At 47.5% G+C, this 14533-nt stretch overlaps 2 protein-coding genes across 3 annotated transcripts in view; one reads left to right on the top strand and one right to left on the bottom strand.

The window, feature by feature from the left end:
- CRPPA (CDP-L-ribitol pyrophosphorylase A) overlaps positions 1-7859 on the bottom strand; it is a 274423-nt gene extending 266564 nt beyond the window's left edge. Inside the window, exon 1 of the mRNA XM_078680156.1 lies at positions 7605-7859. The gene's annotated coding sequence lies outside the window, so the exon portion shown is untranslated. The remainder of the gene's footprint in view (positions 1-7604) is intronic.
- Positions 1-11578, top strand: part of WDR81 (WD repeat domain 81) — a 187134-nt gene extending 175556 nt beyond the window's left edge. For both annotated transcript variants that reach the window (XM_078680153.1, XM_078680154.1), the window contains 2 exons: positions 5659-5838; positions 8730-11578. In XM_078680153.1, coding sequence (XP_078536279.1) covers positions 5659-5838; positions 8730-9062 — 513 coding nt within the window. In that variant the 3' untranslated portion in view covers positions 9063-11578. The remainder of the gene's footprint in view (positions 1-5658; positions 5839-8729) is intronic.
- The last annotated feature ends 2955 nt before the right edge of the window (positions 11579-14533 follow it).

Here is a 14533-nt window from a genome sequence, read left to right as displayed (position 1 = left end):
AGTCCTTCATTGTACATCTGTGCAACAAGGTAGTGTTGATCCGGACGGACAACATGACCGCGATGTACTACATTCAAAAGCAGGGGGGCACCCACTCGCCACAGCTGTCTCATCTGGCTCAGGGCATGTGGAAGTGGGCCATTCAAAGGAACATCTTCCTCATGGCAGAACACCTCCCGGGCAAGGACAATCTAATGGCGGATCTGCTCAGCAGACACAGCCATCAAATGCACGAGTGGGAGTTGCACCCATCTGTACTCCGCCCGTACTTCCAGCGGTGGGGTCATCCGGAGATAGACCTGTTTGCAACAAAAGAAAACGCAAAATGCCAACACTTTGCCGCCAGGTTCCCTCACCCACAGTCGCAGGGGAATGCGATATGGATGAACTGGTCAGGCAAATTTGCGTACGCTTTTCCGCCAGCCCCTCTGATACCGCTGGTGGCGAGAAAGCTAAGGCAGCACGCGATGACTCTCATCCTAGTTGCTCCAACGTGGGCGCGCCAAGCATGGTACACCACGTTCCTCGAACTCTCAGTAGTGCCGCATCAAAGACTGCGCCTCACGCCCAGACTTTTGACGCAGAACCATGGAGAAATTCAGCATCCAGATCCGCAACAGCTCAACCTGGCGATCTGGCTCCTGAAGTCCTAGAGTTCGGATACCTTAACTTACCTCCAGAATGCATGAACATCATCAAGGAGGCAAGGAAGCGAACTACCAGAGCATGCTATGCTGCAAAATGGAAGCGTTTTGTCATTTACTGTACGGCTAATAACATCACCCCGCTAAATGCATCTATCCCTAACATCATTTGTTATCTGCTACATCTGTACAAGTGCAATCTAGCGTACACTTCCATTCGGATACATCTATCCGCCATAGCGGCTTATCTTCAGAACAGGCAGCATCTCTCTGTCTTCAGAGTGCCTGCCATTAAAGCTTTCCTTGAAGGTCTGAAACGAGTCATTCCCCCAAGAACACCACCAGCTCCGGTGTGGAACCTCAATGTGGTCCTCACCAGACTGATGGGACCACCTTTTGAGCCACTGCACTCGTGTGAACTCCAGTTCCTAACGTGGAAAGTAGCTTTCCTAATAGCTATTACGTCACTGAGGCGTGTTAGTGAGCTACAAGCGCTCACAATCCAAGAGCCTTTCATTCAGATTCATCCAAATAGGGTAGTGCTACGCACTAACCCCAAATTCCTTCCGAAGGTGGTGTCACAGTTTCATCTCAACCAAACTATTGACTTGCCGGCATTCTTTCAAAACCCACAAACGGTGGCGGAAAGAATGCTCTATACCTTAGATGTACGGAGGGCGTTGATGTACTACATAGACAGGACATAACCCTTTAGAAAGACAAAACACTTTTTTGTTGCCTTCGCACCACAACACAAAGGCAACCCTATTTCCAAAGCAGGAATAGCCAGGTGGATTGTTAAGTGCATCCAAATATGTTATCAAAAGGCCAAACGCACTCTAACAATACCCCCAAGGGCGCACTCCACACGCAAATTGGGGGCATCCATGGCTTTCCTAGGGAACATTCCTTTAGAGGACATTTGCAGAGCAGCCACGTGGGTTACACCACATACCTTTACAAAACACTACTGTGTTGATGTGCATTCCAAGCAGCAAGCTGCTGTAGGACAGGCTGTTCTCAAAACTCTCTTTCAGGTTTCTGCAGCTGGCACGGGCAACCGCCGCTGATGGAGGGACTGCTATGTATTCTATGCTAAGATATGAATTTAGCAGCCCACATGCCTCGAACTGAATATGCTACTTACCAGTATGCATCTGTTCTTGGCATTTAGGGCTGCTAACATTCATATCGCCCACCCTCCTCCCCGGTGCCTGTCGCAGCTGCAGATATACTATTGTATTCAGTCATTAGCATGGACATCCTTTACACTTTTCACTCCATCTTCTGCCACAATGGCGAAAAACAATCTGGGGATGGAGCCGATGCCCATGCGCACTGTAGTCCAGGGGAGGAGCCACCTATCTCAGGATACTTCGAAGACTCTTCCAGGACAACAATGTGCGATCATCCGGACCCAACACTAGGCGGCGATCTAATGCTAAGATATGAATGTTAGCAGCCCTACATGCCAAGAACAGATGCATACTGGTAAGTAGCATATTCAATATCACCCGGCCAGACACTACAGTCCCCGCTCTGTTTAGACTTTTGGACTGATATGGCTCCTTTTCGGGGTATACAATAAACTGGCACGAGTCAATTCTGTATAGTCCGCGAAAGGAAGTATCGTGGCCAACCCTGCGTAGGGCCCTCCAGGTAACTCAAGCAGGGTTTACATATCTGGGTATCTACCTGACAATTGACATGGCCGCGCCCTATCAAAAGAACATCTCGCGGGTACTGGCAAACTTTGTGGAGGATGCTCTTAAATGGAAAGCTCTCCCTCTCACGATACTAGGCAGAGCCGCAATGTTTAAAATGATCACGCTGCTCCGCTTCCTGTATGCCCTACAAATTGAATATTACCCGCTCCTTCCGACAGACATGCACAATGATATATGCAGAATTGCGCTCCCTGCTGTGGCTGGGAAAACAACCCAGAATAGCTCTTGCCACACTCCAGAGGAACCAGTATAATGGAGGGATCTCGCTACCGGATATGGAGGCCTACTATTGGACTGAGCATCTAGCGCCGATCAATGACTGGCTTCATGCATCAGCTGACCACCCTACATATCGTTTGGAAAGGGACACTATGGCCAGACGTTCCAGTTTTCATTACTTATATGGGGGAACGGGTAGGAGACGACTACTCCGGCCACACAAATAACCATAGGGGTCTGGGATAGGGCGACAGAGATGATCAGGTGGGTGCACAAACCCACCAAACAGACACCGATATGCTCCTGCTCTTGGCTGAAGGATCTCCACAAACTCAAGAGAGTTTAAGGGGTGGGATGATATTGGGATTGCCACTCTGGGGGACCTGGTGGCGCGAGGGGACCTAAAATCTTACCAAACCCTGCAGGCGGAGTTTGGCCTTCGTCCCATACAGAACCTTAAATATGCACAACTACGCCATGCATGGAGGGTTGAACCGGCGCTCGCTTCCCCCTTGCCGGATTATGCCCCGTTAGAGGGGCGTTTGCTGCAGGAACAGGTATCCAACAAACTGGTCTCGCTGAGTACAAGACTCTGAATCATAATACACCGGATGGCCTGGGCAAACTTAGGGCAGCTTGGGAACAAGACGTGGGTGAGATGGACATGGTGGACTGGGAAGCAGCCCTAATGCACCACAGGGAGGTGGCAATAAAGTCGCGACTACGACTCATCCAATACAAAATACTACATAGGGCTTACTACGATAGTCAGGCTACATCGTATGGGACGGGCCAGTGACTTTTACTATCTTAGATGTAGACACCCACAGGGGGATTTTTATCATATTCTATGGGATTGCCCTGTTATCCGTACATACTGGACATGGATACTAGGATAACTGGGGGAGGTTCTGGAGACTGAGCTTACCATGGAACCTAAGTTGGTCCTGTTAGGAATTACTAATGATGTGGACCTGAGCCGCCCGCAACTAATTTTTTTTATGCTGGCCCTTGTGTTGGCGAAGAGAGATGTGACGAGGGGGTGGGGAGCGCAGTCACCGCCACAGGTGGAGGAATGGAGGCAGGATATGGATCTGTATATGACGGCGGAAAGGGTCACCTATAAGGCACGGGCTGTCCTAGAAAATTCTGACGAGTATGGGGGAAGTGGAGAAGTTACCATGGCCTGGATGGGGGGCTGGGCTTTGATTGATGTACTATGTGTCCTGCTGGAGAGGGCCAGGTTCAGGGGTATAGAGATGTGGCTCGGAGCCTTGGACTCACAAGGGGTCAAAGACTGTTTAATGAATCATACGAACAGATGTACAGGGGGAGGAGGCGGGGTCCTGAGACGCTGTGGATTCTGGTATTGTTATTATGGTGGGGGGGTGAGGGGGTGGGGGAGCGCAGAGGAATGTGGTTCTTCGCTGTTGACGTGCCAAATGTGTTTGTTGGTTAAAAATGCAAATACAAATAATAAAAAAAAATATATATATATATATATATATATATATATATATATATTAAATGTGTACACCACAATATATATTTAACTATGATAAAATCAACTAGAATAGAACCAGCAGGTGGGGGAACTCCTTACAGAGATCACAGACAGGCATCTTAACTTTGATATGGCAGTATGCCTGCTACATTGGTTTCCACACACAGCCAAGACTAAAATTACTAGTCAATTCATAGACCTGGGCCTACTTCTTGCGTAAAGGGAGATTACATGGCATTGGAAATCGAAGGAAGGGCCACTGTATAGGAGGTGGAGGTCGGAGCTCTGTAAGTGGGCGGATAGCGAAGGCTCTATTAGAATGAGACAGGCTAAGCGCACGAATAACGACAAAGCGCCAAAGCTCGCCAGGGCGTGGGTAGCGCTGGTGCAGGCTTTACGGGACCACCAGGACTGTGCTGAGGACTGAACTATATGGAACATCCATGTGCTATGCAGGCAAAGTGCGTTGTGTTACATCTGATTGTCCCAATAGCCGCTGTTATGTTATGTGAATATGAGTGTCTGGTATTGCTCACACCAATTGCCGAATGGGGGGGGGAGGGATCCGAGTTACGTTGGGAGTAAAAATGGAACATATATTTGATACTGCTACGAGGGGTTGATGATGTTGTGATGTATCTGTGGCTTAAAATCAATAAAATATGTTTTAAAAAAAATAGAATAGAACCAGCACTGTACGTAAATACCATAAGACAATGTCACCCTGCTGGGATCATGCATTTTTAATAGTCCCTCAGGATAGAATATTATATTCTAATCAAAACTTTGAATAAAACAGCAGATCTTACCCTTCAATTATTCCAGTCAACGAACAAAAGACTCTTTTGGTATTCATGAATAGTGCTGGTGCTAGGTGAATATATCATAGTATTTTGTTTATATGTTTGGCACAATATATGTTGTAGTGAACACATATATTTAGAGGTTATGGGTGGCATCACCACCAGTGAAGAGGTATGTCAGGTGAACTCTATTAATTGATATAAAATAAATACTAACAGAAGTGGCAAAAAAAGAAGAAATCACGAAGAAAGAGGTGACTTTAATTCTGAATTGTGATAGGAGCAAACTGTTACTTAACCAGAGTAATAATCTGCAATACTTGTGGATGTGCTGATAGATTGTGTTTTTGGATATTGATATTCAAGACAACTGGATATTGAACAAATGTCTGTCTTCTATTTCAGCACCCAATAAATACTGCATGTGTTGTTGTAGTGTGAACCAGTATGCTTTGTAGTATGCAGTTACCACTCTTGGTAGTTGAAAAACTCAGGGATGGGGTCTGTGAGTAGTGATGGTTATGGGCGCTGGAAGCAGTGACTGCCACTTTTGGTCACTGGGGTAGAGAACATATAGGAGCTAGAGTTAGTAATGGATATTGGAGGTTCATGAAAGTGAGGGTCATTATTAGGGGGCTCTGGCCAAGAGATAGATAGCGCCTGATTGTTCTTGTGACTGATATCTTCTGCCTTGAAGATCTTCTGTTTGAAGAGGCGTGTGGTTCCCATTTTAATCCGCACATTTCCCTCTTTTCTTGCAGCATGAGTTCAAGCTGGCCAGTAACCCCAGTGCTGGCCTCATCCGGTACCTGGCGGTGAGCCCCAATGGGCGCAGCATGGTGGCTGGATACTCCTCTGGCTTCATTGTGATTCTGGATGTCCGGACAGGCCTGATCTTGCGGGGGTGGCCAGCTCACGAAGGCGACATACTACAGATGAAGGTGAGATGAGAGGCGGTACACCCACACCAGAGCCAACCACAAGCCTGCTCATGACTTCCACTTGAGTGGCACTAGACCTGTATGGCTGGCAGCACCCATGAGCCATTCTGGCAGGTGACAGCACCCAGGCACTGGTCTGACAGATGACATCACGTAGGAGCTGGTCTAGTAGCTCACAGCACCTCGTAGCTTGTCTAACTGCTGACAGCACTGAGAACTAATATAATGGCGACAGACTCTTGGGAGGAAATAGAGAGCCCTTACTACTGAACTTATCCTGACATGGGAGCCCGAGTGCTGCCTCCACCATGCTACTCCGACTGTTGATGATGCTGTAAAGCTGGATTCAGAGAGCTGGCACTGTGCGGTGGAAGCCTGATGGCGCCATGGGGCGGGAGCTTGATTGCTAAAGCCAGAATGTTAACAGAAGTGTGGGACGATAGCCTAGTAGAACTCTGGGGTTGTGGGGCGGTGGCTCATTTCTGTGTGGGGTCGACCATGACCACTAACACCTATAACTGGATTGAGAGCCTGACCTGGGGGTGTGAGTCTGGCTACTGCAGGCACGGTATATGAAACTAGTGTAAATCTTGCCGTCTGGACCATTTGAGGAGTGCCTTAAAGCTGGCACTGTAAGGTGTGAGCCTGAAATCTGCCTCTGTGAAGTGAGAGCTGATGGCTAACAACGTGGGATGGAACTGGGTGGCTGACACCCTTTTGTGGTTATATGGCTTCTGGCTCTGTGGTATGAAAGCCCAATGGACACTGTGAGACTAGACAATGGTATTTTGACGTATTAGCATGACTACTCCGCGTTGGAGTGCAAGGTCAAAGGCTAGCCGTGTGGAGTGGAGGCCCAATGCAAAACAAAACACACTAGTGTTGGTGGATGTTGGCTAGCACTATGGTCTTGGTGCCTGACATTCCTGTGGAGCAAAGGCCTGATGGCGGAAATCATGGGATTGAAGTATAATAAATGAAACCAATAGAATAGACGCGGACACTGTGGAGTGGTAGTTCGCAGACAGCATTGTGACGTCGGCACCTCACATCCACCTACACAATGAGGCTGGAGTCCGATGACTGCACCCCAGAACTACAGGTCCCCTCTCGTCCGGTCCCCATGCCCGTGGGACTTCTCCCCAATAATACTGCCTCCTCGATGCCTCCCCCCGCCCTCACACCTTGCTACATTTGCTCCTAATACCACTGTGCTGCCACTCCCTCTGTGCCAATGACTGCACCTATGTACCTCTACGGTTCACTTCCTTTACCCCCTGACCCTCTACCAGTGTTCCAGTGCCCCCTCTCCCCCCTGTGGTGCGTCTTCCTCTGCCCCATGACTTGCCCTCTGTGAACCTGCTCTCTGGGGTCGCGCTCACCCTACCTGCTTCCTGTACCCTCTTTCCCCAGTCAGCCCCTACTGCTGCCTGTACTCCTAATCCCAGTGTGATGGCGTGCCTGTGCTGCCCGTAATTTGCCCCATCTCTCCTCAATGTATCACTGTCCCGGTACTGCCAGTCCCGTGCGCCTTGCTTCTTGGCGCCCCCGGGGTCCTTTACCACTGTACACCCGGCAGCCAATCCTGTGCGTTCCAGCCTGCTCTGGGACCCCTTGCTTCCCACTGTGCCCCCAGATCCCTCCTCGCTGTGTCCCCTTCCCTGCTCCTTCCTTTCGGACCCGACCCGTGAGTGGGCAGTGATCAAACAATCCTGTCACAAAACTGCCGTTCATAGATATAATGAGTAACCGTTGTCCATATTTACCCCCGGCCTCCGCGGCCACAGCTCCGCTCTCCTTGACACAGAAGAGGTTAAACAAAGTTTATCCCCCGTGGGTCTGTTTACCGGGGGAGGCGCTGACCTTGTCGGCCTCGGGGCTGCTGCTGCTTGCTAAAGAAGAGTTTCCTATTGGGAAATGGCGAGCGTTGCTGGGAAGTATGCGTGCTCACGACGTGCGTGATGTATTGCCGTCACGCGCCTGACGTTTGCCTGACGTGCGTCACTGGTCACATCCTGCCTCACTGTCACCCCATGTGGAAAGTGGCTTAGATAAAAGTGCATGGATACTGTGGTCGGTATCACCTAGCCTTGGCACTACCTTCTTATACCAGGAGAAGCTTCTACAAGGAACCTTGTTAATTCAAAGTATTTTATTGAAAATACATTTTACAAGTATAATACAATGCAGTATAACAAAATTCTTGGCTGCGGTGGAGAGAGAAGAAGAGAAGAGGAAAAGAGAGAAAAAGGGGAAAAAAGAGAGGGGGGGGGAATTTATCGCTCCAGGTGAGCGTCCAGGGCAGCCCACATTCTCCCTTTGGCAGTGTGGTTCGCTGAGTGGTGATTTGCGGTGATATTGTCTGCCCCCCTCAGGAAGGTTACCCAGTTGAACCATCGCTTTAAAGTGGCTTTGCCTGTGTTTTTCCAATTAGCTAGGATTGTTTTGGCCGCCGCTGTTAGCAGGAGGTCAACTAGGTTGCGGTCTTCTTTGGATTGGAGCTCTGTGGTCATAAAGGCCGTGGCAAGACCAGGTAGTCCACGTTTTGTGTTACTTCCTATGAGCGTGTCAATGAAGTCGTGTACTTTGCGCCAGAACACCATGATCGTGGGGCACTCGTATAGGATGTGGGACATTGTAACCTTGGAACTCTTACAAGGAACCTTGTAAGAGAATGGTAGCTCCTGGGGAGGCTACAACTCCTGCTCATTCAGAAGGCCATGCAGAGGATGGTGCGATGAAACGCTCCGACCACAGGCCTTTACTTTAATTAGTAAACAACAGTCGCCCCTCACCCTGGCCTGCATGCCATTGCTTTCTTAAACATGATATTGTGTGTGAATTGTAGATGCAGGTCTTGGCCATTCTAAATTCTTGTTTCTGTTCTCTAGGCTGCTGATGGGAACATCCTGGTGAGTTCCTCCACCGATCACTCGTTGACTGTCTGGAAGGATCCCGAGCAGAAACCAAAGCCGTTGCATCTCTATAAGTGCGCCTCGGACCCCATCCACGCCTTCGACCTGTATGGCAGCGAGATTGTCACTGGCACAGTGGCCAACAAGATTGGCATTTACTCCCTGCTCAATCCCTCAGTGTTGCCCACTAGTACCACTAAGCTCAGCTCTGAGAACTTCCGGGGGACGCTAACCACTCTTTCTGTGCTTCCTACCAAGCGTCTTCTTCTCCTGGGCTCTGATAATGGAATTGTTCGCCTTCTTGCCTAGACCATTGTGGAGATGCAACATGGGAGATGTTTTAGTACAACAACTCTTCCCTTCTTGCTCAAGTATGTGACCACTTACGCAGCCAGTACACCAGTCCCACAGCTGAAGTATGGGGCCTCTTGCCACACCCCTAAACCACTCCGACGGCCTGGAATCCTCTTTACAGGATGCACAACTCTCATAACTTAAATGTTGGACTCTTCACTATATACCAGCTATGCCCAATAAAGGTTTAAGAAGGGTTCACTATAGACCAGCTAGGCCCAATAAAGGTGTAAGAAGGGGATACATGCCTGATTTTCAGTATAGCCACGGACTATGTAAATGAGTTCTATTTAAATTAATTATAGGCAAACTTATTTTATGTGGATATGCTGAAAATCTGGCATGGATCATGCCCTCCTTCGACTTATATTGGACATCCCAGCTACAGACGGGTGCCCAAATCCCACAGCTCCGACAATGCAGTCTGTTACGAGGGTTCACATACCAATCTTAAAAGTTCAAGTATGCCAGTCCTGCTCTGAGTGCACAGGATCATATCGAGTCCTTGCTGAAGATTTATGCGCCATACTGTACTTCCTGTAGCCTCCACTCACGAAAAACACTTCTTTAAATCTATAAAATGATAGGTCAGAAATATACCTGCACAGCTCTTCTTCTTCTCTACTGACGCAGAGGTCCAAGTCCCATTTATAAAAGAAATAGTTCCTACAGGGTTTTATAGGATAGGATGGCCGTGACGCTGTGCATGTGAGCTGACTTGTAATATGGACTTGCATTGCTCCATGTCACATTGGTGGCTAACAAAGTGTGCATGGGTTACCCTCACCATGATCTGTACTTGGGTAGGTTTGGGTCAGTTTTCCCGGCATTTTTGCACTGATAGAATTGGTATATTAATAATTATTGATTATGTCTAGTGGGGATTGGGTGTGCCCCACAGCTTTGTATGTGTGTAGCTGAATGGGTTTGAGTTGAAGTTGGGCCTATGTTTCTTTGTCTGTTTTGATGCTTGGATGCAACTGACAAGTTTTTTTTGTCCAGTTTTTGATTGAAACTGACAGCCCCATCTCTTTTCTGGAGTTTGGGTGTAGTGAATGATGATTGCTTGGGTGCTGACTGCTGTTCGTGGTCTCTATAATCTGGTTTAGTTGTCGCTACGGTGCTTGTGACCAGTAAAGTTTGGATGGATTTAATGGCTCCTTGCACTGTGCGAAAATAGAGTTTGGGAGTAGTCAAAGAGAGTAGCCAGCGTCAGATGGATGTTCGAGTTTATCTAATGGCTTTTAATGTCTAGCCTAGCAGAGAGCCCTTTGTGCACTGACAGGCTGCATACGCAACTAACCGCTGTTTGTAGTCGTGGGATTTGAATGTGGTTTAATGCTCTTTGTGCATTGCCAACAGTGTTTACATGTAGCTGTCAACCCTGTCCATGGATGGATTTGGGCTGTACTTGATGTTTTTGGGCATCATAGGGTTTAGTTGTTACTGACTTCTCTTCGTGTCTGATAGACCTCGAGTGTGGGTGACTGCATTTTCTGCTGTGCAGTTCCGGTGTAGCTGATAGCTCTTTGTGGTCAGTGACATTCAAGTGTAGTTGATGTCTCTTTATGCAATAATATAGTATGGGTTTGAAGTCATTTGGGTTGTGCAAAGCAGACAGTAGATGAAATATTTAAAGCTAGATGGGTTAGCGTTGCCTCCCTTTGCACAAACTTGATAACCTACTCACTTTTTTAGGCAGAGACTTATAGGAAGCTATATAGAAAACCAGTTTATGGATCCTTAGAACGCTAGAAATACAGACTGTCTGCAATCTCCAACCAGGTCTTACTCTTAAATGTTTTCTCTGCGGGCCTAGGGTAGTGCACCCGTTGCTCCTTATTCTGTGCCTCTGAGCTCTTATATTACCAAATTGTGTTGTAGCCTGTTGCAGTTCACTTCATGTCATTCTAGGGAGATATCTTCTAATCCAGCCATCCTCTGTGAGTTGATTGGCCATGGATTGTGGAAGCTGTGGACAGCAAGCTGGCGTGGAGGCAAGTGATCTTCATACAAAGAGCTGGTGGTTGGCTTTGGCTGTTGCAGTGAAAGGAAAGCCCTTTGCCTGCCATAACTGTGGCTAATCGTGTGGTGCACACAAACTTGTAGACCCTGACCATGCATTCTGAAGATCAGTGAGAGTAAACCAGACTTTTGTGGAACAGAGAAAGCTCCTATGAAGCTACAACTATATTTGCAAGAGCCGGTGGCATGGGGTAGCCACTCCATTCACTGATACGCCTGAAGCCATCACAATTCTCCTGTATCAGCACGACTGAGAGGACAGTGGAAACTTGCATCATTCCATATATATCTGAAATGAACATAGCTCTTAATACAGCAAAGATAACGCTTGACTAGGGTGGTTCTTCCGCTATTTAATGTCCATCTTAATGCACTGCTGCCTATTAACAGCCAGTATTAGTTGTATATAATCCTTATATATTAAAAAAAGTCGTCCAGTCTTTGTATGTATTTGTGATGTCCATGTAATTTTGAACCAGTCCCTGTTCATTGCAGTATTTTCCACCTCATTTGGCCTTAATGATACAAAGGGTAATGGGTGGAAGGTGAAGTTTTCCTCCCTATGGCAGGATGGCATTGGATATATGGGTTGCAGTGGCAATTGGGGTGTCAAATGATGAGGGTAGCAGAGGATGAAAGCTACCGAGTATGGAGGTGGTGGAGGTTGATGAGGCAGAAGATGAGGTGGTGGTGGAAGTAAAGGATGAAGCTGTGGTGGGGTGGTAGAGGAGGTGATCATGGCACAACATAAGGGGATTCAAGAACTGTGGAATGGATGGGGTAGAAGGACATAAGAACAACAGCCAGGGATGTTGGGAAAGGATAAAGGGAGACCGTGGAGGAGGTGGTGGCAAAGACATGGTGGGCAGAAGTAGAGGGGCAACAGAGGAAAGAGTCACTAGACACTGTTTTTTTCAAGGACAAGCGGTGGGGCTGCCAGCATACTGATATCCTTGGGCCACAATTACTGACAGGGGAGTCTTCTCCACTGAGGAAGAGGAGCATCGTCCCACTGGTTTTCAGCACTGCAAAAAAAGGAAAAATAAAATGATAATAACTTGCTGTTATCATTTTATTTTTCCGTGCTGAAGCAGTTCGGGGGCGGGGCTATTCACAGAGCAGTGGGAAAAGTGGCTGGGGCACTTTGTAAGTGCACGTGATGGTTTGGCCTGCCGATTTGGGCCAGCCAAACAGTCATGTGCACTTAGCATGTTCTCCACCAGGATGTAATGCACAGCCTGAGTGGGGAACATGCACATCCTCCCATTCCCTTCCTGAGCGCCAAACAACGGCGCTCAGACTAATCATGACACTGCTGTCATGGTGACAGCAGCGGCGTGATTGGCTTAGGGCAGTCTGGAGCTTGTATGCTTCTGGTTCACACAGAAGCAGAGGACGGAGAAGAGAAGGCGTCCAGCCAGCAGTTAAGTGATCTTTTTTTTTTTTAAACCCCCACCCCTCCCTGCCCCATTACCACTGCCCGGGGGCAGCCGCCACTGATTACCTGACTACTGATACATTCCAATTGGATAACCAGGTTAGTCCCTTTGGGCTCTTGAACCCTCGAGGGTTTCAAGGCACTGTGGGCCGTCGGGAAGATTAAGTGAGCTACTGCACAGAGTCACATGATACTGAGCTGAGCTGACAGTGCCGGGGATCGAACCGCGGGCCCCACGCTCCGAAGTCAGGCGCTCTGGCCGCTGCGCCACACCTCTCCCACTCAGAAACATCATATCACCCTGTATATTCAATACATTTAATGTCTGTGAAAAATTACCACTTTGTCATAGGCAAATAAAATAGTGCAGTTAAAATTCCATAAAATACCAGAAGATGATTGCACCTTCTGTGGCCAATATGCACTCCCACAAACACGTTTATAACATCTAGGTTCTATGCATTTGATGTTTTCCAAATCTATGGCTCCCTGGCCAGTATTATCCTGGTACTAAACTTTAGTGTTCTCTTACAGCCTTTCCAAATCGTACAGATTTTTTTATATATCGTCTGCCCAAGTTTCTTGGTAACCCTGAGTGCATTTGGGAAAAAGCTAATCTCCGTCGATAAATTCAAAAGACTCAAGATCCATTAACCCAAGTTCCAAAATGATTTAGTTATATAGGAAAAACAGTGGTTCCTGTGGAATGATATGCTATGAGGTTATGATACATAAGCACAATCGTAATATAGAGGGTTAGATAATGGCAGAGCGCGAAGGAACCACTAACACACAGATTCCGGTGTAGTATATTTTATGGATTTTTTAACCAGTAATGTTAGGAGTAAACATTATACATCAAAGCAACATTTGTGCATAGTGTCCCAAGTGACAAAGGGAACCTAAACCTATGTGACAATGTGAATATTATGTACAAGGTTAGCACAGTTTGTACAAGTTGACCATTATCAAAATAATTCCATGTGAACAGCAGCCATATATAATGATATGTGCTGGGAAAATGGTTTGCTGCTTCTGTTTGTCAACGGCGTTTCGACCCTCAAAACAATGTGGGGTCTCTTCAGGACTATTGATGAAGGGACATCTGAATTTTTGATTGCGCAGCCTTGTGAAAATGATGTGCCACACGTGAAGAATAGAGGAAAAGGGTTTACTCACATGAGGACCCGTCCGGCTACTCAAGTGTGAGGACAGGCTGTCAATCCAATGGGGGTATGTAGGTAGGCCAGAGGGGCTCCATTAATTGTACACCACAGCCGTAGCGTTGTAGAATCCCTTTGTGGATTAACAGTGACAATGCAATGGGAGTTTCTCTCAGTACAAGATTAGAAAAGCGGGACAGCGCTCCGCATGTAGATTCAGAAAAAGCTGCGTCGGTCAGCTTGATCGGGTACATTGTAAATCCACAAAGGGATTCTACAACATTACGGCTGTGGCGTAAAATTAATTGAGCCCCTCTGGCCTACCTACATACCCCATTGGAAACTATTCTGCGTAACTTTGGAGCTGGGTATGGGCAGATACAGCTGGTCCTGGTGTATAGGGCATGTAGGCGACTGTGCCCACTAATCACACTCGCAGTGCTGGACTGTATATCTTCTTGTCTCGACTAGTAGATCCTCCTTATTGCTTCACTGCAATTCTGCTTAGTTGGGAGACACAAGTTCATTGTGGCTTTTCAGTTCTTCCTCCGGCGTAATCCATACATCATTCAGTTACATTTGAGCTCCTCTCCCTGCATTCCTGCTGGTTCTCTTCTCAAGTCAGGGTGTAGTAGCTGTACCTCTACCAGAATTTAGGTCTAGACCCAATCTGGACAGAGAAGCTGCTGCAAGGACTACTCTGTACCTGGCAAACCTCCTTAGTGAGCATAGATTTCTTCGAGGTCCAGGAAAATGATAAATTCCTAACTTTTGGGGGCAATGTTCATTCTACTTCACTG

Source organism: Lissotriton helveticus, chromosome 3_1, assembly GCF_964261635.1.
Source record: "Lissotriton helveticus chromosome 3_1, aLisHel1.1, whole genome shotgun sequence".
NCBI classification, from domain to species: Eukaryota; Metazoa; Chordata; class Amphibia; order Caudata; family Salamandridae; genus Lissotriton; species Lissotriton helveticus.
This window is presented reverse-complemented; position numbering and strand designations above follow the sequence as displayed.